This window comes from Drosophila ficusphila, unplaced genomic scaffold, assembly GCF_018152265.1.
Source record: "Drosophila ficusphila isolate 14025-0441.05 unplaced genomic scaffold, ASM1815226v1 contig_470, whole genome shotgun sequence".
NCBI lineage: Eukaryota > Metazoa > Arthropoda > Insecta > Diptera > Drosophilidae > Drosophila > Drosophila ficusphila.
Genome location: NW_025064389.1, coordinates 204066 through 229879, shown reverse-complemented (window position 1 = coordinate 229879; position 25814 = coordinate 204066). Strand labels below are relative to the sequence as shown.

Genomic DNA, 25814 nt, shown 5'->3' with positions numbered 1-25814 from the left:
TTTGCAGCACATGTCGCAAAGCCGTTTCCAAAGGTAGAATACCATCCCTGTGTCTTGGTAATGGATTTGATTTTCCAGAGATTCCAGAGTGTCTCAAAAACTTAACATGTCTAGAAGAGCTCCTCATTTCTCCCCGAATCCCCTTTATGCGCATTATATCCCTTGGATATGAAAGGCAATGCGGAATAAGAGGTGCTGTAGTTAATGTCCCAATTTCTGTACCTGATACAGTAAGTGCGCTTCCCCGCTCATTTGATTCAACTTATGTTATCCAAGTTCATTTAAAGAGAAAGTTAGAGTACTCTCATAATTTCATGACTGAAACAATTCGTCCCTCGAAAGTTATTGAAGCGGTGCGATATTTAGTAAACACTGAGCTGTACAGGAAGCACAATATATCATTAATTGGGGATTGGCTAAATGAAATGAGAGATAGGGAAGAAATACCTTTCATCGCAGATGAATCTGACCGTGAAGAAGTTGAACAGCTTTTGCGCCTTCAACATTCTCAACCAAACGACCATCAGGATGAAAACTTAAATCCTGGTGGTCACGAAACGCTTTTAGAAAATAACGGGAATGATTTTCAGCGTATTGCTTTGGCTCCCGGAGAAGGCCGTCGTCCAACAAATTTAACCCTAGATGACGACGCTGAAGAGCTTTCATTTCCAACAATATCTTGTGGTGAAATTTTTAAGGCCAATACCACCTACGCAAAAAAAAGCCAGGTCTCAAATTCGATTTTACGATCGTCGCTGTGCAGTTGTACCTAAAGTTCTTTATATGTACAAATTTTATGAGATGCAGCGAATTCAAAACTCAATTTCCATTGCCTTACGAAAAAAATCAGGTGCGGTAACTGCTGCAAGCGTAAGGGATGAATCTTTTGTTGACAGACTAGTGCAGCATGACGACGGATACCATATTTTAAAAGGTTTGCGTCCAGCTCCTGCACATTGGGAAGCAAGAAAAAAAAAGTTATTGCAATGATAAGACAATTTGGTTTGCCTACATTTTTTATCACCCTTTCTGCTGCTGAAACAAAATGGAATGAACTTTTAATTATTCTTTCTCTTTTGTTAGATAACAAAAACATAAATGAGGAGGAAGCTGCATCATTATCCAGTACCGAAAAAGCTCGACTGATCCGATCCGACCCAGTAACTTGCTCCCGTTACTTTGACTACAGGTTCCGTCAATTATTAAAATTATTTAAAAGCTCCGAAAAATTTGGGGAGTATGCCCTAACACATTATTATTCGAGGATCGAGTTCCAGCACAGAGGCTCTCCCCACTCTCATGGAATGTACTGGCTTTCTGGAGCACCAAACCTAGAAATAGTGGAAAATTCTGATGAATTAATACGTTTTATTGACAGGTTTATTACTACCAACGGAAACGATCCTGAATTGCAAGAAGTAATTCAATATCAGCGCCATAAGCATAGTTCATCGTGCTTAAGAGAGCTGCGTGGCCAAGAATTTTGCCGCTTTAATATGCCATACCCTCCCATGCCTGAAACTCTCATCTTATATCCTTTGGAAGAAAATGAAGCCAGTCTTGATTCTCATAAAGCGTTATTTAGAAAAATTAAAAATATTTTAAAATCTTGTCCTGAAGAAGAAGCAGCGACCTACAACGACTTTAATAATTTACTTTCCCAACTTGGAAGCACATTTGAGGAGTATAAGCTTGCAATTAGATCCAGCTTGAAAAAGCCCCAGGTATTTCTACGTCGACAGTTTTCTGATAGGTTGTTAAATGCGTATAATAGGAGTATCCTAGAATTACATAAAGCTAACATGGATATTCAATTTATCTTAGGCGTGTCTCAACTGATGCGGGAAGCAATGACTGATGGGTCCGATTTAGTTTAAATTCTTCCCCATCAGACTATTTTCGAGAGCACGTAATGCTTTTCTTTCCGTGGAGAAATAAAGATACTGAACTCATCACAAACGATAACGACAGCACCTTCAGAAACAATTATGAGCTAATTAAACGAAACAAAGCGGAATACGATGTTTTTGATGATATGGAATTGGACAGAGTACTTGAAGAGCTGCAAAATGTTGATAGACAAGAAAATGGTCCTCTACCTAACCAACCTGGTTCAAAACGTTGCCCAAAACATAAATATGTTTCACGACGATGATGCTGCTAACGTTGAAGAGGGCGAGCTTCAACTTATTAGACTTCCGCCGTTGGTGTCAGAAAACAATCTTTGCTCGCTTACTCGGTCGCTCAATTTAAAACAGCGCCAGTATTATGCCCATGTAATGCACAATGTAGCAGCAAAAAAAACATTTTATGAATATGTTGGCGGAGGAGCTGGAGTAGGTAAAAGTAGATTGATTTCGACCATTTATCAGTCTATAACTTGGCGAGCAAGTAAATTTCCTGGGGCAACTGATTCTCCAAAGGTATTACTATGTGCTCCTACCGGAAAAGCTGCTTTTGGAATTGGAGGACTCACCCTTCACTCCATTTTCTCCCTTCCAGTTAACCAGTCATCTGGTCCATTAAGGCCTTTAAGCAATGACTCGCTTAACACAATTCATTGTAAATTAATGGACCTACAATTAATAATTATTGATGAAATTTCGATAGTCGGTTCCAAAATGCTTTGGTATTTGGATCAAAGACTAAGACAAATTTTTAGAAGCCAAGATGTAATATTCGGAGGCAAATCAATAATTGTGTTTGGAGATCTTAAGCAGCTTTCTCCAGTTGGGGATCGTTGGATATTTTTAGAAAATACCAACAATCCTTATAACATTATCGCTGGAACCAATCTGTGGGATAATTTTAAATTTTTTGAGCTGACCGAAATAATGCGGCAACGCGACGATCACGCATTTGCGCTAGCTCTGAATAACATGTTTGAAGCCAACATGTCGGACACAGACATAGAGCTCCTTAGGCAGAGAGTAGTTCCCCCAACTGAGGTTCCCGACGATGCCATCCACCTATTTTGCTTAAATGATGAGGTGGATCGCTATAATACCTTAAAACTTGCACAAATTAACACAGAAGAGTTCATTTCAACTGCGCTGGATACAATCAAATCGGCAAACATGCAGCAGAGTCATAGGGAAAGAACTCTTAGAATTGCAAAAAATATGAAAACGTCGGAAACTCAGGGATTACCATATATTCTTCATCTAAAAAGAACTGCAAAATATATGGTAACCGTTAATATAGACACCAATGATGGACTGGTAAATGGTGCAACTGGCGACCTTATGCAAATTGACAGTTGTATGGTAAACGGTTCTCTTTTAGTTACAGGGCTGTGGATAAAGTTTTCTGATCCAACGGTTGGTGCTATTGCCAGATCAAAAGTTAGAGGAAATGAGCATCCAGATTGGACATCGATACAAAAGGTTTCACGAGTATTTCGATGTGGAAATTCAGAGCATTCTACAGTAGATCGCAAGCAATTCCCAGTTGTTCCTGCTGAGGCTATTACCATCCATAAAAGCCAAGGAGCCACCTACAGCAAAGTCGCAGTGCTCCTCAAAAGAGGCATTAAGCGAGCTTCGCTCTATGTAGCGTGTAGCAGGGCAACAAGCGCATCGGGTCTTTTCCTAATAGGCGACTTTGTTCCTCCAACTAGATTTGGAGTAACAAATGTCCAAACTGAACTTCAAAGTTTAAGAGAGGAAAAGGCCTTGACTACGCAATACGAATTCTTGGCCACTGATAATACAATCTCATTATATTACCACAATGTTGAGTCTCTTCGTGCTCATCGCGAAGATATATCCAACGATAAAATTATTTGTTCCGCTGATTTCTTATGTTTTGTTGAAACCTGGTCTCTTCCAAGTGAAGAGTACAGCCTTATAGATTTCAGCATCATAGGAAGAATTGACAGCAATCGATTTAATAATATTGGAAAGAACGGTATAATTATTTTTGCAAAGCAGAGTATCTTCCATAGAGTGGTCCTTCTGTTTGAGACAAATAAGTTTTTGAATTCAAGGGCCACTTATCAATCGATTGCTTTTAAATATCTTGATACATCTTTTATCATTGTTTATAGGAGTCCCGGATTTCCTATTACACGATTTCGAAATGAAGTTATAAATGACGTTGAAAGAGTACGCAGAATGGAAAATAATAAAGTGGTAATTTTAGGAGATTTTAATATATGCAGATCCACAAGAACTGATTCCTTAGAGGAAAATCTAAATGCTCTTAACCTCGTACCAGTAAATAATTGTCCAACGACAAAGCATAAAACGCAAATAGTTTGGGTTTTTGCAGATACTGGCATTTCAGAAACTCTTGCACTCACATATGAGACTCCATACAGTCATCATGATGGTGTTTTCTTAAAAGTATAGCCTATAAGTAATTTTGTATCAGTTAATAATTAATTTCTTGGATATTTTCACTAATTGTACAAGTATGCTTAAGTTGTTATTTGTATTTAGCTAAATAATTGTATAAATAAATTGTATAAAATTTAGTCTTGATTTAAAATAATCTGCAATATAATTTGTAAGTAGTTAAAATTTCCCCCTCGTGGATTGAGACCTTGTCGTGGTGTGGGGGCTGAGTACGTGAATTTTGAAATAAATTTCGCAGAAACTAGCAGCAATCCTTTAAAATTAAATTTTATTTTAATTAATACATTTTACACAAATTCAAAAATTGCAATTATAAATCCGATTTTCATAAACCTTCTTTCGAAATCTAATTATCTTTAAAGAACTTTTTATTCCAACAACAATCAAGTTTGTATGACAAAAAACAAAAAAAAAAATAATACCCTTTACTCTGCAAGGGTATAAAAACAGACATGCAATAATTTTGTTATTATAGATTTTTCGATCTTTCCCATGTCATCTATGTATATGATAAAAATGTCCGAACCTTATGAAATTTTTTTATGAAATTTTTTTCATAATTCAAAGCTAGCTTAAAAACTTGATACTCAAAAAATCATGGTTGTGTGATAAAAAACAACGACGTTATCAATTTATTTCCATAAATTCTATATATATTTTTCGATCTTTCCTATGGCAGCTATATGATATAGTTGTCCGATTTTTATGAAATTTTTTTCTCGATTCAAGGGTTATTAAAAAAGTCCATGTTTTAAAAATCATGCTCGTGAGATTAAAAACAACGAAGTTATCAATTAATTTCGATTAATTCTATATATATTTTTTGATCCTTCCTATGGCAGCTATATGAGATAGTTATCCGATTTTGATAAAATTTTATCCAAAATTCAATAGTGGTTAGAAAACACCATCTAGAAGAAATCAACTCGATCTGACCAAAAACAACGGCGTGGGCATTTTTTATTTAATTCTCTCGTATGGGAGCTATCCGATATAGTCGGCCGATCCGGGCCGTTCCGACTTATATACTGCGTGCAATAACTACACATCTTTTGGGAAAGTTTCATCAAGATAGCTTTAAAACTGAGAGACTAGTTTAGGCAGAAACGGACAGGAGGACAGACGGACAGACAGACAGACGGACAGACGTATTTCGACTCAGATCGTGATGCTGATCAAGAATATATATACTTTATGGGGTCTGAGGTGTCTCCTTCACTGCGTTGCAAACTTCTGGCCAAAATTATAATACCCTTTGCTCTGCAAGGGTATAAAAATGTTAATAGTACTGATCTAGTGGAAATTGCTCAAACTTTTAAAAGTTTTATTAAATAATAATTTTCTACATTTTATATTAAAATTTCCTAAGCCATATTATAGCCGACTGAGGTAACAAAATTATGCCGATTAGAAGCTGCAGCACCGCCCTTATAACATCATTTTGCAGAGAAGTCCCCTACACAACCTGCGCACAGCAACTTCCCTCTGGAGGTAACGCACACTGTTCGACTCGCACCTGCCACCTTGAAAAAATAGCAAGCAGCGATGATGGCGTCATCATTCTCAATAACGGATCAACTACGATCAATGGACAACTGGTAACCGGAACGTTCCTCGTTACATTCGACGACGAGGTAAAAGTAAATAACACCGTATACCTCAACTTAAAGAGCTACATAAAAAAATTACCAGCCCCCGCTGCATCAACGGTGCTTAACATTACAGGCCACATGGAGGTACTGAGCTTACCATACTTGCAAAAATTAAATATGGAAAACCTATGTAACATTGGCGAAATAGGAAAGGGACTGCGTTCGCCTTCTTGGCCATCTGCTTTACTATTTATAAGCTCTATCAGGGACGCCAGCGAGTTGTTATCTTCTAATATATAAAATTCTCGTGTCACAGTTTTTCTGACCTTACTCCTCCGAAACGGCTATACCGATTCTCATGAAATTTTTTGAGCGTATTGAGTACGACTGACAATTACCCAACGTCTATTTTTCATCCTCTTAAATCGTGTTCGACATACCAAAAATCGCATATAAAGTGATTAGAACAACGACATACACGCCGTGTCACAGTCAATAGAGGCAGAATAAATGACCATCAACGTCAACAGGTACATCGAGCATATAAAATTCATTACTGCGTCTAGCATTCCAGTATGAGCCCGATATTGAGTATTATGCTCACTCAAAAGTGGTAATTGGTGCTATGGACAAGGAATGTCCGCATTGTCATGTCACACATGTGGGACGTGTTGCGCGTCAGGAAAAGTGCAACTACCAGAAATTGAAACACCACCTGAACCATTGAACGGCTTACTTATCGGCACGGATCCAGATTCTAACGTGTTCCTGAAGTCAATTCGAACATTTAATTCATGCTTTCAAATGACATCGTTCGAGGCAACAGAAATAGTTTGAAATACTAATGCAAATGGTCAAAATTACAATTCTACATTAAAAATTAGAGGCCAAGTTTATCATAAAATGGGCTCACTGCTGCCAATGCCAAATGAACAACATAAATTCTTACAAATCTACTTTATGGGCGGAGAGGATTCCGGAAGCGCACTTGCCAATCGCGTGAATGCACGTTGTGATTATAATAACCTGGATTCATTTTATGCCAGACGCAATTATAATAACTTAAACATACATACATAAATACATATGTAAGTCTAGAACTGAGTTATTTTTGTACAGAAATTATAAAGTCATCTGGTGGCAAAACAACGTTTGCCGGGTCAGCTAGTTTCTATATAGATTTTTCGATCTTTCCTATGGAAGCTATATGATAGAGTTATCCGATTTGAATAAAATTAAGTCCGAAATTCAATAGTAGTTAGAAAACGCCATCTGGAAGAAATTTGATCTGATCAAAAACAACGACGTGAGAATTTTTTATTTCATTCTTTAGTATGGGAGCTATCCGATTATATACTGCGTGCAATAACTACACACCTTTTGGGAAAGTTTCAGCAAGATAGCTTTAAAACTGAGAAACTAGTTTACATAGAAGCCGACAGGAGGACAGACGGGCAGACGTACAAACGTATTTCGATTCTGATTGCGATGCTGATTAAGAATATAGGGGGTCTGAGGTGACTCCTTTACTGCGTTGCAAACTTCTAACTGAAATTATAATACCCTTTGCTCTGCAAGGTTATTAAAGCGGTTGGGGCAATAAGGAATTCAATTTGTAAATTAAAATCTAATGTGAATGAGGACAGCTTTATAAACCCACGAGGGGGAACTCCTCTGATTCTCGAGACTTGTATTGCAGAAGATAATTCCTAAAGAGAGTGGCCAGCCATTCGCCTAGCTACTTGGAATTCGGAACCTAATCTAGTACGACATGATTGTATATTTACGGTTGGTTCCTGTTGTGCTACACTTGATGATGCTAAAAATACAGAAATAGAAATGCTACCCCATTTAAAAATGTTGACAATTGATCGGCGATTAACAAATTAAGCGCCTCACATCTCAGGGGCGTCTTCCAGCCGAATCCCGCTGCAAATCCTTTTGTTCTACCGCAAATCCAAACTGAAAGTGAATCCACGAGAACAGTGTTTCGATCGAACGAGATCATCAAAGTCATCCGGGTGTTAAAACCGAAAAAGGCTCCCGGCGGTGACCAAATAACTCCAAAAATGATAATTTAACTTCCAAACTGTGCTATTGAGGTCATCTATAAACTCTTCAATGGGATCATAAGTCTTGGCTACTACCCAAAATAAATGGAAAAAGTCAATAATCATAATAATACCGAAGACCGGAAAAGTTCACATGATTCCGTCCTCCTACAGACCAATAAGTCTATTTTCATGCCTGTCCAAACTTTTCGAAAAATGCCTTCTAACACGCATGGTACCATATATGGGAGCTCATAACATTATCCCAGCCCATTAATTTGGCTTCAGAGAAAAACATGGAACTATCGAGCAAGTCAACAGAATAACATCAGAGATTCGCACAGCCTTCGAATATAGAGAACACTGCAGCGCGATATTTTTCGACGTATTGCAAGCATTCGACCGCGTCTGGCTCAACGGTCTCATGCACAAAATCAAAACACACTTTCCCGGTTACACTCATAAATTACTTGAGTCGTAGCTCTACAACAGAGTCTTCGCAGTGAGGTGCAACACAACAACATCCGACATCTATAAAACCGAAGTTGGAGTCCCACAAGGAAATACAATTGGACCAATTCTATTCGTCCTTTAAACAGCGGATACCACTGGTACTGCTCTACAAGGCGAGCAAAACCAACATAGACATCATACAGCGGGCTCAAGCAAAGATCCTGAGAACTATCACTGGGCACTATGGTATATTAGAAACCAAAACATCCACAGGGATCTTTGCATTCTCGCAGTGAAAGATGAAATAGACAAGCAAAAAGCGTCATACAAGGAAAATCTTTCAGCCCACCCAAATCCTCTCGCAAGGAACCTGGCTCTGGTTTCTAGAAGAACCCGCCTACAACGTAACGACCTTCCAACCCAGCCATAATTTGTCAGGGCCATTTTTACTGTACCAGTCTATATGACTGTTAGTTATGTTACAGTATAAGATTTGATGCACTTATTGTTAGATTCAACAAACAAAGCATTCAAAAAAAAAAAAAAAAATTCAGGATAAGCGAAAGGGTTTTAGATCGACAACTCTCCTTGTTGACGTCGCTGCCTGCCCAGATGATTCCCACGGCAGCGCTCCTGCTTCGCGCCCACTACTCTGCCAGGCACCTAGAAAACACTTTCGATTGAATCGACGCCTGTTACCTTCTCTAGGCCTTGCTTTGCCTCCTCACATATCCCCCTTACTTCGGAAACGTAAACGAAACTGAAGCGTTCTTTGATGGTTCTCCGGGTTTTCGACTAATTCGTTTAAATTTATATATTTTTAAAAAGAATTTGTGACAATTTTGTTTTATAATTATATATTACGCTTAGGCTTAGCTGCTTTTGCTAAAGCACTCAGGATGTGCCACGAGAAGGCTCCTAAATCGATTTTGGTTTTTTTATTTTTTTTTTTTATTTTTTAACTTTTTTTTTGCATTTTTTAAATTAAATTTTTTTTTAAATTTTTTTTTAAATTTTCTTATATGTTGTTTATTTTCTTCATTTTCTGAGAGCTCAATTTCATCCAGTTCATTGAGTATATTTGACATATTATGTTTATCCTCATCATAGAAATCTACTTCTTCTTTTTCAACTGAAGATTTAATTTCAGTTGCAGCCTCTAATAATAAGTCAATTACCTCTTTAGGTAACGACAATAATGTAACAAAATGTAACTTTTTTAAAATATACTCAAAGACTAGACTGGTTCGATATAATTTTTCGAATCATTCAATTTTTGCAAAATTTCTCCTTTTGTGAAGGTCTCCATGCTTACAACAATAATAAACGCTCTATTCGGATTTAAAAAGTTCGATTTCACCACACCGTCACCAGTTGGTTTGCTTGCAAAAAGCATTTAGCACGCTGCAGCGCATGTAAATTCATGCACAAATGTGTATACGAAAGCTTGCAAAAAATGTGGAAGCGCGCTAGGTTTTTTATTTATTTATTTCTTAAAACAAAAAATGCGCAAAAAGGCGCAACTTTTTCAAAAACAGCACATTTCAAGGAATAATTCCGAGTAATTCACATATTGATATCTAGGGGAACGAAGGGGAACGCCTATTTGGAAGTGTCGCAAACATTGAAAATCGTATAACTTTGTATTAAAAATAATAAAAAAAAATATTTTTCGACTTTTTTGAAGAAAAAAACTATTATTTTTGATTTCCGTAACATTATTAGTTGTAAAAAAATAATAAATAGTTTTGTATCATATAGAAATAAAAATTTATTTATATTTAAGACAAGGTATATTTATCTGAGTTTCAAGCAATATTTTCTATTTAAATTCCTTGTAAAAATTGTAATTTGTAACCAAATGCTTAGAAACTTTGACAAATACTAGTTCAATATATCCGTTTTTAATACAGCTAACTACTTTTTTGAAATTCCGAAATCGGTTTTTTGCCACTTTTTGGATTTTCTGGCCCACAGTGCACCGCATCTATGGTCCAGCTACTTTAGCAAATGGATGTGTAATTAGCTAAATTAATAAGGCCTAACTTAACTTCTTTTTAAAGCATGCTTCTTGGCCGAACTATACAGTCCGGTCGCTACAGGCGCCGTTACAAAACCCCCCTGCCACAATCAGACTAGGGTATTTCACTCTACAGGCTAATACCGCCTGGAGTGACGTCATTGGCGAATGTCTTTGACGTGATAATTGCCTAGTAATTGCCTAATTCAAGCTCGTAGTAATTATTGCCTATCTTTCTTTTAATACGGGCTTTTATAAAGAAAGATCAAAATTTGGCGTCTTAACCTGTTTGAAAGCAACTCTGCTTGAAGTTACGTTAAAATACTTCTCTTAAACGCAGGTTGTATCTCTTGTAACGGCACGAATTGGCCGTACAATCTATTTATAGTTATATAGCGTTGTTTATATGAATATTTAAGTTTGCTACAGTCTAAGAACATGAATTCCGAAGGTCAGCATGACCTTCAAGTTAACATTGACAGGTTCAAGCTAATAATGCATAGCCGTCATGAAAATAATGCAAGGCCACCGACCCCTGCTGATTTTGCACAACGACGTTGCCAAAATCTCAAGCAATCAACGTGCAATACACTGCCACGCAACGGCGGCTACCCAACACCGTGCACGGGCAGCCGGGTCAGATTTTCTTATAAGAATTTATGTACTTAGCAGTTAGTCGAATTTTGGAAATAAATGGGGTCGGAAGTCTAACCCAAAATCGTCTCATTAAATAAATCCTTTAAAAATGATCTTTAATAATTTATACAATTGCCAGATCCGAGCTCTGGAGCGCTTTGTACGTGGCCCCGAAATTCAAGAAACAAAAAGGAAGAAAGGGAAATATTTGATAACCTTACATACATATATAAAACAAGACTGAATTTCATAAAAAAAAACTATATGGGTGCAGTTCGCATTAGTTATGTGCTAACAAACATTAAAAACACATTTTAAAAGTGAGAAATTTCGATTTTGGCCACACTTTGTACGCATCTCCGAGTTTTTTATTTGTTTTTGTTTTTATATCAAATTGTTTTTAATGCAGGAGATTTTTCTCGTTTTTTAAATGCCTTATTTTATATATTAATCTAGGAATGTCAAATTATATTTTTACCTGTGATGGAATTGGTAGTTCGGAGCAACATATTTTTTTTATAGCTGAATATCGATCGTCTCTACTGTTATGGCAAATGCAGACGACTATTTGTGTATTCAAAGCTATATTTCGTCGTAAAGCTTCAATATATCTATCGATTCGATCTTGGTCTAAAGAAATTATAATGGGTTTACACACATTAATCCCAAGAGGTCCACAACACTTTTTTATATTGTCAAGTAAGTTTGACACAGCTCTTGTATCGTTCTTTAAGTGTATTATAAGCCAATTATTTAGGTTAATTACTTCCAGCATTTCATTGTTCACAGCATGTTTGGAAAATTCTGCATTTTTTCCGGCTGATACCGTCGTTTTGGAAAAATAAATTTGTTCTATGTCCATTTGTCGTCCTTTTAACTTAATGCAGTCTTTGGTAAGTGAAAGTCCCCAACTGTTAAGAATTTCTCGTGCGGCGGGAGTTTTTGAAACATTATCGTAAAATTTGTTTAACGCAAGCTGCCGTTGGTTTGGAGAAACTCTTGTAAATGTTGCGATTTCACGCATAAGTTTATTATCAGAACGAATTTCATCGCGAAGTCCTGTTAGATAACACAATTCGGGAATTAAGCAAAATTGTATTTCTTCCTGTTCATCTGGTTTAGCTCTTAATTTTTTAATACTAAGAAGCAATGGCTGATTCTTATCTTTAATTTGTATATTGTGGTATTGCTTGTAATAGTCCATATAACTTATGGCTCCAGTTTTGGTTCGAAACTCTGACATTGGACTTTGATCGAAGCAAATCTCATTTATTTTATATGTACGGTTATTGTATCTTGTTAATACTATATTTCCAACCAATGACTTTCTAACGCATACTTGGTAATCGTCGCCGTTTTGTTGGTATATATCAACCAGCATATCTAAAACGGTTTTTTGACATAATATACGATGAGAAACGTCACAGCAAAGCATTAAACCACCTTCATATTCATCAACGGCAGTAACATAGCCTGGCCAAACTTCTAGTTTAGCCAGTGGTATTATTTTAGGGCAAGATGGGTCAAACTGTTTCCGATCAAATCTTACATATTTTAATGCTTTCATAACTCGATCAAACAAAATATTATATAAATGGATGCAGTTCTGAAGAGCCTCCTTTTTTTGAATAAAATACGAATCTGAATTTCAACATCTTCCACTTTCGATACAAAGACGGTCATCTGATTTGGTAACAAAATTGGTAAGTACAAGGTATTGCCATCAAATGTTTTGGTACCTCCAAGTTTATCTTTATGATCGTTAAGGCACTTCAGTCTTAAATGAACTGAGTCTACGGGAGGAAAAAAACGCACCTCATAATGAAAAACTCCTTTCGATTTATCCGCTCTTAGTTGTAAATAGTTGCAGGATAAATTAACCGAGGAACCTGTAATAAAAAAAAAAAAAAACCAATTTTGAATCATATTTAACGTATCCATAATATAGAGAAGAGGGAATCGTTTGCCTCGAATTTCAAATGAAAGTCAATAGGCGTAGCAATTTTAAAACTCGACTCTCAGACACCCGTTATTCAAATAAACATTTTTAACAGGCGTGACAACATTGTGTCGCAATTCGAAACCGTTTGGTAAAGTTTCAATGGCCAAAAAAAGGGCCATGTTTGATTTTTTTTTGCGCCGAAATGAGTAAGTTTATTTTATTGAGCTTAATTACATGTTATTGTTTAACTTTTGAAGAGTATTCGAAAAAAAAAAAAATTATTAAAAAATATTAAGAAATAAGCCTGTGGCGTTTAATCTTCCGAAGCGCCTAAAGAAAAAGTTGTTTTGCGGTGAACATCATAGGGCGTTAACGGATCATCTTAAAAAAAAAACGGGATATGCGTTGTAAAGATAATGAATTTCCCGAGGTAATTAGGAAGAGTTTTTTTTAAATTTATTTTTTGTCTATTTTTGGGAGCACTTGAAAGTGAAAAGTGCTATTTTAGCTTTAAAAATCGCTGTTAATTTATTTTTTAACAATAGAAAAAAATTAAAAATTAAAAAAACTCTTCCTGATTACCTGCGTATTTATGTTGAGAATTTGTGTTAAAAATTTGAAAAGGATCGGTTCAGTAGATTTTGAGTTCTGATGTTCACCGACTTTCAAAATAGCGTCTTCGGCAAAATCGATTCAAAGTATTTTTATACGGGAAAATACGTCCAAATACGGTTGTTTAAAACGCTGTAACTCCGTTAGTTTGACTTTAATTGACTCAAAATTTGAACACAATGTTCTTGACATATTGGTCATTCAGAAAAAAATAAAAAAAAAATGTAAAAAAAAATTTTTTAAAACCTTACCCCCCCTTAAAAGAATGACGCAGGTCAATTTCATTTTTCTCCGAACGAAAGAATAGAAGACAAATTTGGTGTCGGGCCGCCGTCGTTTGCAAGCAACGATTCGTGTTATAAGAGTGAGAAAGAGAGGAACACTTAGGAACACCCCTTTTCCTTTCCTACACATATGATTGCTTAATTGCCAAAAGTCCACAGTGGACATCCAGAACTGCAGGGCAGATTTCGTTGTGTATGTGTGCATACAGTGACGAACATAATTATTGGCACAGTTGGCTTCTTCAACTTTGAGGTTCAGTTTCTCCCCTTAAAATGGGGATATTTACATAAAACAAAATTTATTTACATAATATAATTAATTAACAACACAACGCAGTTTATTTTAATATTTTACATCTTATAGTTAATTTTCAAAATTAAAATAACGAAAACAAGTCCCGAATCTTCCTGAATTATTGGCACACTTGCTTTTAATTTGAAATTTTGACACAATTTTACCGATTTGGCCAGTTTTTTTTTTTTTAACACATTTATTATTATCCCCTGATTGGTATGGTATAACTTTTTCCAGCTAAAAGTATCGAATTGCGTTTTTTTAACCTTTTTTTCATAAAATAAGGGGTAAACATAAAAACTCTACATTATCGGACCGGAAAATTATTTGGAATTTCCACAATCTTGGAAAATTATATGGTGAGATCGGGGAAATGATAGACAGAAGCCACTTAACCATTACAACCATCGGGCAGCGTTTTAAGGGCGCCTAATCAGCGCACACGTTGACTCAAGGCTTTAGCGACCTTCTGGGCACTTTTTTGGAGGTTTCCTTTAAGAATATCGAAATATTATTTTTTCCCATGATTCCTTCTATAAACTCGAAATCATCGACACCTGCATTGGACTTGCAGCCCCACACCATGACGCCTCCAACACCATGCTTAACTGGTGTTTAACCATGTTTAGGAGTTTTATTTAAGGCTTTTTTCAAAAAGTTTGGAAAACATTAAATTTTTTTTTGTCAGAAAAGATGACATTAGCCCAAAAATCAACTGGCTATTCAAATTCTCTTTTGCATAGTCCAATCGCTTCTGTTTGTTGACTTTAGAAATAAGCGGTTTCCTTTTTGCGATCCGATACGTATAGTTAGCTCTATGCAGTGTCCTCCGAACCGTAATGGGGAGAAATTTTTTCAAAAACTGTTCTCTCACCTCATCTGCAATCTTTGTTAATGAAATTTTCGGGTTTACTTTCACTTGTTCTATGATTTTGGCCCGCTTCCAGTCACTTAAAGCCTTGGGTCGAGCTGAACGCTGATCACTTTTCAAGGATAACACGCCCTTAAAACGCTGCCCGATGCTTGTAATGAATAACTTTGTATTTTTAAACTGTTTTATTTAGCTCACCCTTCGATCAAAATTACAAACTGAAATTTAAGTACCTTCCTGTTGTCAGATTGATCTGAAATTTGGTACACACCTTCAGTTCCGATGACAATACAATATAGTAATATCAATAACATTGTAAATCCAAGATGGCGACCGCAAAATGGCGGATAACGTAGGTTTTATCAATCCCATCAATATGGGTATCAAATGAAAGTTCTCAACCCGTAGAATACAATGTACTATATAAAATTAAACTCCAAGATGGCGGCCTCTACAAAATGGCGGATAACGTAGGTTTTATTAATCCCATCAATATGGGTATCAAATAAAAGGTCTCAACAAGTAGAATACAATTTACTATGCTAAATTGAACCGCCGCTCCAAATGGTTTTTATACCCTTGCAGAGCAAAAGGGTATTATAATTTCAGTCAGAAGTTTGCAACGCAGTGAAGGAGACACCTCAGACCCCATAAAGTATATATATTCTTGATCAGCATCACGAGCAGAGTCGGAATACGTCTGTACGTCTGTCCGTCTGTCTGTCTGTCCGTCTGTCTGTTTCTATGTAAACTAGTCTCTCAGTTTTAAAGCTATCTTGCTGAAACTTTCGCAAAAGGTGTGTAGTTATTGCACGCAGTATATAAGTCGGAACGAGCCGGATCGGCCGACTATATCGGATAGCTCCCATACGAGGGAATGAAATGAAAACTTCTAACGCCGTTGTTTTTGATCAGATCGAGTTGAATTCTTCAAGATGGCGTTTTCTAACTGTTATTGAATTTCGGATTAAATTTGATCAAAATCGGATAACACTATCATATAGCTGCCATAGGAGCGATCGAAAATTTATATAGATTTATTTCCATTAAATTGATAACATCGTTGTTTTTTATCGCACGAGCAAGATTTTTTGAACATCAAGTTTTTTAATAACCCTTATAATGAGAAAACAGTTTCATAATAATCGTAGTACTATATCATATAGCTGCCATAGGAAAGATCGAAAAACCTATATAGAAATAACGGAAAAAAATTAAAACATCGTTGTATTTCATCAGACAATCATGATTTTTGGAACATAGAGGTTTCTAATGACTCTTGAGTTACAAATTAAATTTCATCAAAATCGGACGACTATATCATATAGCTGTCATATGAACAATATAAAAATAATATAAAAATCGCCATAGATTTGATGTTGCTAGCCTTTATGTATTTTGTTCGACATATTTGATGACTGCAAGGGTATATAAGGTTCGGCTTGCCGAAGCTAGCTTCCTTTCTTGTTAGTAATAAAATACAAATGGGTAAAAAAAACTTTTTTAAGTTAAACCGTTTTATGTAAAACATACATTGCAATGTTTAAGGTAAATGTATTGAAAACTAAAAATAATATAAAATAGATACAGACGTGGGAATTATAAACATATGCTTAGACTAGACTAAAATAAAACCGTGGGGCAAACAAACATTTTAATCAACGATTGTAGACAATTGTCTTGCCCCACGGTTTTATTGCAATGTATGTTTTACATAAAACGGTTTAACTTAAAAAGTTTTTTTTTTTTACCTATTTTTTGATTTTATTAATAAAAGTTGGGAACTTTTTGATCAAGTAGTCAAGTAGTCCCTTTCCGTTATAGCCATCCACGCCTTCTTCGATTCAGCTTTTATCTTCTCAATTAACTCAAACTGCTTTCCCCGGAGTGGTCTTGGGAATAGCAACAAGTCACACGGAGCCAAATTAGGAGAATACTGACGTTGTGGAACAATATGCGTCGAATGATGATTGTCAGGACGCTCAAGAAAGAAAATCTAGCCCGAAATGTTAAGCCCGTGAAGTTTAAATTGAAAATTGACCTTAATTTTGATGTTCCAAGATGAAATAAACACCATGCACTTAGCCTTCTAATAAAAAAAATATCTTTAACTAAAAGCACGGAATTACACTTATTTTATTAAGAAATGAAGACGCTGTTTTTTCAGTTCTAGGAACGGTCGTAGCTGTCAGGAGATCACATCAAAAATATTTTTTTTTATTTCTAAAATCTCAACAAAGTTTAAGGAGAGAGCAATATTTACTTCTAACACGAAAGCTAGCTTCGGCGAGCCGAAGATTATATACCCTTGCAATCATCAAATATGTCAAGCATAATACATAAAGGCTAAACAACATCGAAGCTATGTCGGTTTTTTTTAATGAAGTTTCTGTATTTTCGACGATTGGTCATAATAATAAATGATATAGGGGAGCATGGGGCATTGTCGACAGTGGGGTAAAGTCGACACCCGTTCTTAAAAAAAAAACTATAAATCATATCGACGTAATTTTTTTACCGAATGTAGATCCTAAGAGCCCCACATTACCAACGAAGTTTGGTGGCATTCTGAGTTATGGAAAATTTGTTATTACGCCACATGTGTTTTTGGCACACAAAAGTAAAATTTTCCGATCGTGTGAAGTTTGGTTTTTTGAGAATTGTGCATTGCGAAGAGTTATCAAGGTATGTTGGCTTTATTCAGTAGAGTTCACAGAAGATATAAATGACACTCGTCATAAAATTTTGTTAAGTTATCATGATTTTTATGTAACTTGTTTGCAAAAATGTCGTGTGGGGCATTGTCGACACTATGTATGTGGGGTAAAGTCGACACCGACATTAAAGCGGGTTTGCCTTTGTGTACTGAACAAAATTGAATGCGTTGAAGAATTTTGATCAACTTTGCCATGTTTGCCACCCAATGGTACGCAATTATAAAAGGAAAACGGTTCCCGTAAGCGTGGAAAATATCAAAACGGCCATCCACGCAGTACGATCGGAAGGCTTAGCTGCAAAAAAGGCAGCTGAAAAGTAAGACATTCCCCGAGGAACATTAATTGATTGGCTGAAAAGGAAGTGATGGGTAGATGGCTGTATTTTGTAAACATTTTACTTATTGACGAATAAATATTGATACCTTATGATTTTGTGTTCATTTTCTTCGAGTTTCAGGTATGTGTCGACTTTGCCCCAGGGGGGTGTCGACTTTACCCCGCGATTTTTCAATTTCTGAATTTGACAACACTTCAGATTTTTGGTTACCACACTCACCCCCTTGACAATAGACCAAAAAACTTTTTGAATGTTATTAGCCAGATCTTTTTCGAATACAACGATATGCATTACATTATCAAAAAATATATTTTCACTATGAAAAAACGACTTTGAAAAAAAAGTGTCGACAATGCCCCATGCTCCCCTAGTCGTCCGATTTTAATGTAATTTAATTCGTGATTCAAGAGACATTAAAAAATTGCTTTTCTGATAAAAAAAACAATCTGGCCTATGATAGCTATATACGTAGGGACTAACTAAAGTTTATAATTTTTTTTATAAATAAAAAATGACTTACTGTTTTTATAATCTTACGATATATTACTCTAATTTTCAGAAGGATCGGTCGAAATGGAGACAAGAAAACGTAAAATTAGTGAAGCCGTCTCAGTGGTTATCCTTGTACCAACAAGAGAACAGAAAAAACACTTGCGAAATTCTCTTGGAACGGTACAAATGAAGTCGTTTTTGCATTGCCTTGTCACTGGGGATGAAAAGTGGATCTATTTTCAAAACCCCAAACGAAAAAAATCCTATGTTGGCCCAGGCCAAACCGTTTTGGCCGCAAAGCCATGCAGTGCGTTTTCTGGGACCAGGCCGGAATCGTTTGATATGAGCTCCTAAAACCGGGTGAAACCGTTGATGGCGAACGCTACCAGCAACAACTGGAAGAATTGAAAGAATCTCTGCTGCAAAATCGCTCCCAGAATACGCAAAAAGGCAGTACAAAGCAATTATTCTGGACGACAACGCGCCATCACACCGGGCAAGAGGCACCAAGGAATTGGTAGCCACGTTTGGCTGGGAGTCCTTACCCCATGCGGCTTATTCACCTGACTTGGTTCCATCAGATTACCATTTATTCGCCAGTTTGGGACACGGATTAGCAAGTCAGCGCTTCGATTCCTGTGAAGACCTTAAGGATTGGCTAGAAGACTGGTTTGGGTCCAAGGAAAAGGAATTCTTCTGGCGAGGAATTCATAAATTGCCCGAAAGATGGGCAAAATGTGTGGCTTCTGAAGGGGCATACATTGAAGACTGACATTGTCCCCACTTTTTATACTCTTGCAGAGCAGAGGGTATTATAATTTCAGTTAGAAGTTTGCAACGCAGTGAAGTATACACCTCAGACCCCATAAAGTATTGGGAGTACAAATAGAAAACCGCCGTTTTCCCACAGGTGGCCCTAGCATAGCACGTCGGTAAAAAATTATGCCCTGAAACGTCATATAGCTAGCTGAGGCATTTGTCAACAACTCTTTATCGTCTCGTTTGTCTATTTTCACTGTGCTCTGTTTTGTTCGTGTGCAAAAATGACAAAATTCGAGCCGAACAAGGGACATTTGCGGGAAGTGTTGCTTTTTGCATATCATTCGAAAAAAAATGCAGCAGAGGCGCGTCGCATGATTGTAGGAACTTATGGTGAAAGCTATATTAGTGAAAGAACGTGTCGGGAATGGTTCCAAAAGTTTAGAAATGGCGAGAATGACGTGGATGATAAGGAGCGTCCCGGACCTGTGTATTTGGTGGGACCAGCTTGGCGTAATTTACTATGAACTCCTGCAACCTCGCGAAACCATCACAGGAGCCCTCTACAGAACGCAACTGATTCGTTTGAGTCGAGCGTTAAAGGAAAAACGCCCACAATACGCGAAAAGACACGACAAGGTCATACTTCTGCATGACAACGCTCGTCCACATGTTTCCAAGGTCTGAAAACATACCTGGAAACTTTGAAATGGGACGTCCTATCGCACCCGCCCTACTCTCCTGGCATCGCCCCAGCTGATTTCTACCTCTTCCGATTAATGACGCATGACCTGGCCGAACGGCACTTTCGTTCTTACGAAGAAGCGAAAAATTGGATTGATTTGTGGATCGCGTCAAAAGACGGACAGTTTTTTCGAAGAGGAATTCAGAAGCTGCCAGAAAGATGGGAAAAAGTTGTGGCTAAGGATGGAAATTATTTTGAAGAATGACATTGTAACAAGATTTTTACAATAAAACCTCAAATTATGAGAAAAAACGGCGGTTTTCTATTTGTACTCCCAATATATATATTCTTGATCAGCATCACGATCAGAATCCAAATACGTATGAACATCTGTCCGTCTGTCTCTCTGTCCGTCTTTCCTCCAGTCGGTTTCTATGTAAACTAGTCTCTCAGTTTTAAAGCTATCTTGCTGAAACTTTCGCAAAAGGTCTGTACGTCTGTACGTCTGTCCGTCTGTCTGTCTGTCCATCTGTCTGTCTGTCCGTCTGTCCTCCTCTCGGTTTCTATGTGCTGGCTGAAACTTTCCCAAAAGTTGTCTAGTTGTTGCAGGCAGTATATAGGTCGGAACGAGTTGGATCGGCCGACTATATCGGATAGCTCCCATACGAGAGAATGAAATTAAAAATTCTTACTTCGTTGTTTTTTATCAGATCGACTTGATTCCTTCCAGATGGCGTTTTCTAACTGCTATTGAATTTCGGATTAAATTTTATCAAAATCAGATAACTCTATCATATAGCTGTCATAGGAAAGATAAAAAATATATATATACATATATAAGTAATGGAAAAAAATTATAACGTCGTTGTTTTTAATCCCACGAGCATGATTTTTGGAACATTACATTTTTTAAATACTCTTCATAAAAATCAGAGTACTATATCATATAGCTGCCATAGGAAAGATCGAAAACTATCTATCTATCTCTCGTCGCGAGCAGACGTCTCTAATCGTAAGCCGACATCTTTTTTTTTTCTATACGGAGTTTCTCGAACTTTCTACCACGTGGTTTTTCCTTCTTACTTTTCCATCGTGTCTTGAAATAGTCTTTAATCTGTTCAACACAAAAAACACCTAACGTATTTAAACCAATAAGCCCCATCATGGGCCCAGGGCCCCCAAACCTGGGCGACAATCGGTTTGCGCCGCTTGCCATTAGCCCACCATCAAAAAAAAGAAGACAACCCCAAAAACTGGATATTGCATTTCCTGAACTTCCTTCTACCTCAGTTGATAATCCAAGATAGATAACAATCGCTTCCGTCAATACTGAAAAAACAATTTCTCAATTTTCATGCTTCGCCGTGCACCGCGCCTTAAAAATGATCTCCAAAAACATTGTGACCATCTCGAACCTCAGAGACGGAAATTTACTTGTTAAATCTCAAGCCGACGCTGTCAAGTTTATTAATACTACCGAACTCACCGGTATATGCAAAGTGCAGTGTAAGCTCCACGAGGCCCTTAATTTTGTGAAAGGAACAGTTTATGCCCCGTACCTCTGCGACATTCCCGAAAAAGAAATCGTCGATGGACTTAATAAATTTATAACTTTATAAATTTATGAAATCCTACGATGGTGTATCCAAGCCCAGCGGAGTCTTCCTAATAACCTTCGAACTCTATAACCTCCCATCCAAAATCGAAATTTTTTGGCACTCTGTTAAAGTTTGCGAGTACATACCAAACCCCATGAGATGCAAGTCTTGCCAACTCCTCGGCCACACAACCAAAAAGTGCATAAACACCCTACGTTGCTTCGAATGTGCCCTACCACACCATTCCCCTAACAAATGCACGGAAATCTGCTGTGCCAATTGCTCTGGCGAGCATTCGGCCTCTTCCCGACAATGCCCGAAGTACCAAGAACAAAGAGAAATACTCAAAATAAAAACCGTCAGAAAATGCACCATGCGCGAGGCAAAAACAATTTTCAAAACAACGTCAGCAAATTCAGTGAATACCGCCTCATACTCTTCAGTAGCCAAAACTTCTCATCAACGTAGCGAAAACGCAAAACAAAACAAAAATGACAAAATCAATATGGCTTCCACCGATACAACCCCGAAAAAAACCCTTCCCCTTCCTCTTCCCCTTTTCCTTCCCATTCCCCTTCCCCTTTTCCTTCCCCTCCTCCTGTTCCTTCCCCTTCCCATTCCCCGATCCCCCGTCCCCTATCCCCACAACCCCTCAGCAGCCAAAGAAATCCGTTTCACTTGCTCATAATAAGTACAAATCCACGCTGAACATGAAAGCAGCAGCCGAGCAACTTCCCCAAATCAAATCAAATCAACTTCACACAATATCAATTTCAATGACTCATAGTTTCGTCAATCCAAAACTAATCCAAATAACATCCACTCTCTCTTCCCACTTATGTCCATTACACTAATACAATGGAACATGAATGGTTATTTTAACAATTACCACGAATTACAACTTTTGATAAACGATTCCAACCCTGATGTTATTTGCCTTCAGGAAACACATATTAATGCCAACCTAACGAATATTGCTTACCCCAAGCAATTTATTGGACATTTTTATAACTTTAGCTCAAATACTAGCCCAACCCAAAATCTGCATTTTCAGTACATATATACCTCCATCCCAATTAGTAGCAGCCAACGAAATTCTTAAAATAGTAGATCTCTCAAGCAAGCCTATCCCATATGTGGGCGATTTTAATGCTTGGAGTCCATTGTGGGGATCATCTTCGCACAACTCTAGAGGGCTTCAAATAGAAGAAGTCTTAAACAAATCATCTTTAACCCTCCTCAATGACGGCTCCGCTACCCATCATTCCACTCACAACTCTTTCACGGCTATCGATCTAACATTAGCCTCCGCATCGCTTTTCCCCTTCTGTGAGTGGTCCGTAAAAGACTCTCTATACGGTAGCGATCACTATCCTGTAAAGACAACGATTCAATTTAGAACTAATTCCATAAACATACCGCCACATCTCCTAAATTCAAAATTGATAAAGCAAACTGGGATCTGTATCGCGCCCAATGCAAAGTTAACTTTAATTTCCCTGCAACATGCGACCTTAATCTGTTTGCCGCCAAAATAATATTGGGTTGGCAAGAAAGTCGTGGCGTTTTTTTTCAATATTTTTAAAGATGATTTATTCATATATATATAGGTATATATATATATATATATATATATGATATATATATATATATCAGGACTTATAATTAATCAATTATGTATTGGTCGTTTTGTGCGACCACCCTCTCGGGCAGCTGCATAATTCCGCGCTCGAAGAACTTTTGGTCTTTTTCAGCAAAGAATCGAGACAAGATGAGTCAAAGTTTTTACCATTCAAAGAGTTTTGAAGAGAGCGAAACAAATGGTAATCTGAAGGTACTAAGTCCGGACTATAAGGTGGATGTGGTAGCACTTCCCAATTCAGCTCCCTTTAATTTTTGCCGAGTGACCAAAGTTGTGTGGGGACTAGCGTTGTCATGGTGAAAGAATATACCCTTGCGATTAGCTAGTGCCGGCTTCTTTTCTTTAATTTTTTCCGCCAAATTGGATAGCTGGTGACAGTACACATCTGAATTGATGGTTTCATTCCGTCCCAGCAGCTCAAAGTGCACTACACCCTTCCAATTCCACCAAACAGACAGCATAACTTTCCTCTGATGGATATCGGCCTTTGATGTGGCTTGGGCTGGCTCATCTTTCTTGCTCCATGTTTTTTTTCGTTGGACATTATTGTAAACAACCCACTTTTCGTCGCCAGTAATGATCCGCTTCAAAAAAGGATCGTTTTTAATCCGTTGCAGCAGAGAATAGCAAATGTTGATACGCTTAGTTAGGTGAATTTCCTTTAAGTTATGCGGAACCCAAACATCGAGCTTGCTTACGTAGCCAAGTTTCTTCAAATGGTTTTCAACCGATGTATGCGACACTTTGAGCTTCTCTGACATCTCCCGCGTTGAATAACGCCGGTTTTCATCCAGCAAAGCCTGAATTTGTTCGTTAAAAACGGCCGATGGTCGACCAGAACGTGGGGCGTCTTTAACTCCAAAATCTCCAAGCCTAAATTTGGCAAACCAGCGCTGACATTGGCGATCACTCATGGCATCTTTACCATACACTTCGCACAATTTTTCGCGAGCTTCGACCGCTTTTTTTCCTTTTTGGAAGTAAAAAAGCAAAATATACCGAAAATGCTCACTTTGGTCCTCCATGTTTAATTTGCTAATAGCTTCTGTTCGGAGCAGAACCCCTAACTTATAAATTCTACCCTTTATTCAAATGTCCAACTGCTAATGTAATGTAACATAACGTAACATAAACGTAAACGCAAAGTTGTTTACCAACACCCGCATAATGTAATCGCGCCTAACTTTGCTTATCTTGTTTTTATCTATATCTTTATCATCACTTCGTCTTCGCAACTCTTAACCGATTCACATTTCGTTCGTTCTCGCTACATCCTCGCAAGCAAATTGTCGGTCGCGATCTTGTAAAACGCAAACCACACAAACATTGTACACAAGAATAACCAAATAATACTCTGAAACCCAAAATATAAAAACACATCTCATCTAATCATAAAACATTGGCCTTTTTTTGAAGTGCATAAAGCGGTAGCAACAAATTAGTTGCATTCCTCTGAACATTTGGTGACCCCGACGTGATATACGTGGGGTGTGTTTTTTATTTCGTCTTTCGGTTTTCACAAATCGGTGAAAAGGCCTATCAGTGCATTTGGACACCACTTCGCAATTCGGTGAAGAGGCCTGCAAACATATATATGTACATATATTCCTGTGCTTGGGTATTATTTGGCGCGCTTTCTTTTGTGATCTTGTTCGCATACATAACCACAGTTTGATCTTGGTTATATAAAGTGCAGTGCACATATAAGCCGTGTTAAGCGAGGTCAGTGAACGCTTACGAATTTGTTCCGTTGCATTTTCGTCTCTTGCATTCAATTTCGTGCAGTTGCATCGGCAGCTTAAAGTGATAGTGACTTTCGTATACTCTTTTTGAAAATGATGGCTGAAAGTGATTCGGTTGGTGCAAGATCCGCGGCGGTACCAAGTGACTTAGACTTTTATAAAGCGAAGGCTGATGCTACCTTAAGACAGGTAGAAGCTTTAAAAAGCTATCTGGAGTCAGATGAGGCGGTCAACTTCGACGAGACTGATCTTCAGGTGCGACTTGATTTTGTCGATCAAATGCAAGTGGACTTTGATAAAAGTCAAACCGCGGTCGAAAGGTTAGACTTGCAGGAGTTGTGCAGTGACGCTCGGTCAAAGTTCGCTAACACCTTCCTCGCGGTAAAATCGCAAATTTCGCGTGAGCTTGGCAAGCAGCGTAGAGTTTCAGTCGTGAATTCTACAGCCCTTCCACATGTCGGTGGTGATTCGAGACCCGCTGCGCGTGCCACAAGGCTCCCAGAGTTCAAGTTGCCAAGGTTCAGCGGTGCCTATATCGATTGGCCTGATTTCTACGCGATGTACAACACCATTGTGGGCAATAATGATGACCTGAGCAACGTGGAAAAGTTCCAGCATCTTCGGTCATGCTTGGATGGCACAGCGTTGGACACAATTCGATCACTGGAGCCCACGGAAGCTAACTATGAGAAGGCTATCGAATTACTAGTTTCGAGATTTGATAACAA

General features: G+C 37.6%; 1 protein-coding gene across 1 annotated transcript in view; it reads right to left on the bottom strand.

Annotated features, from left to right (window-relative positions):
- Nucleotides 1-25814, bottom strand: part of LOC108098848 (protein argonaute-3) — a 209061-nt gene that overhangs the window by 165408 nt on the left and 17839 nt on the right. Inside the window, 2 exon segments of the mRNA XM_043208480.1 lie at nucleotides 11589-12736; nucleotides 12739-12999. Of these exon segments, the coding sequence (XP_043064415.1) occupies nucleotides 11589-12736; nucleotides 12739-12999 (1409 nt within the window).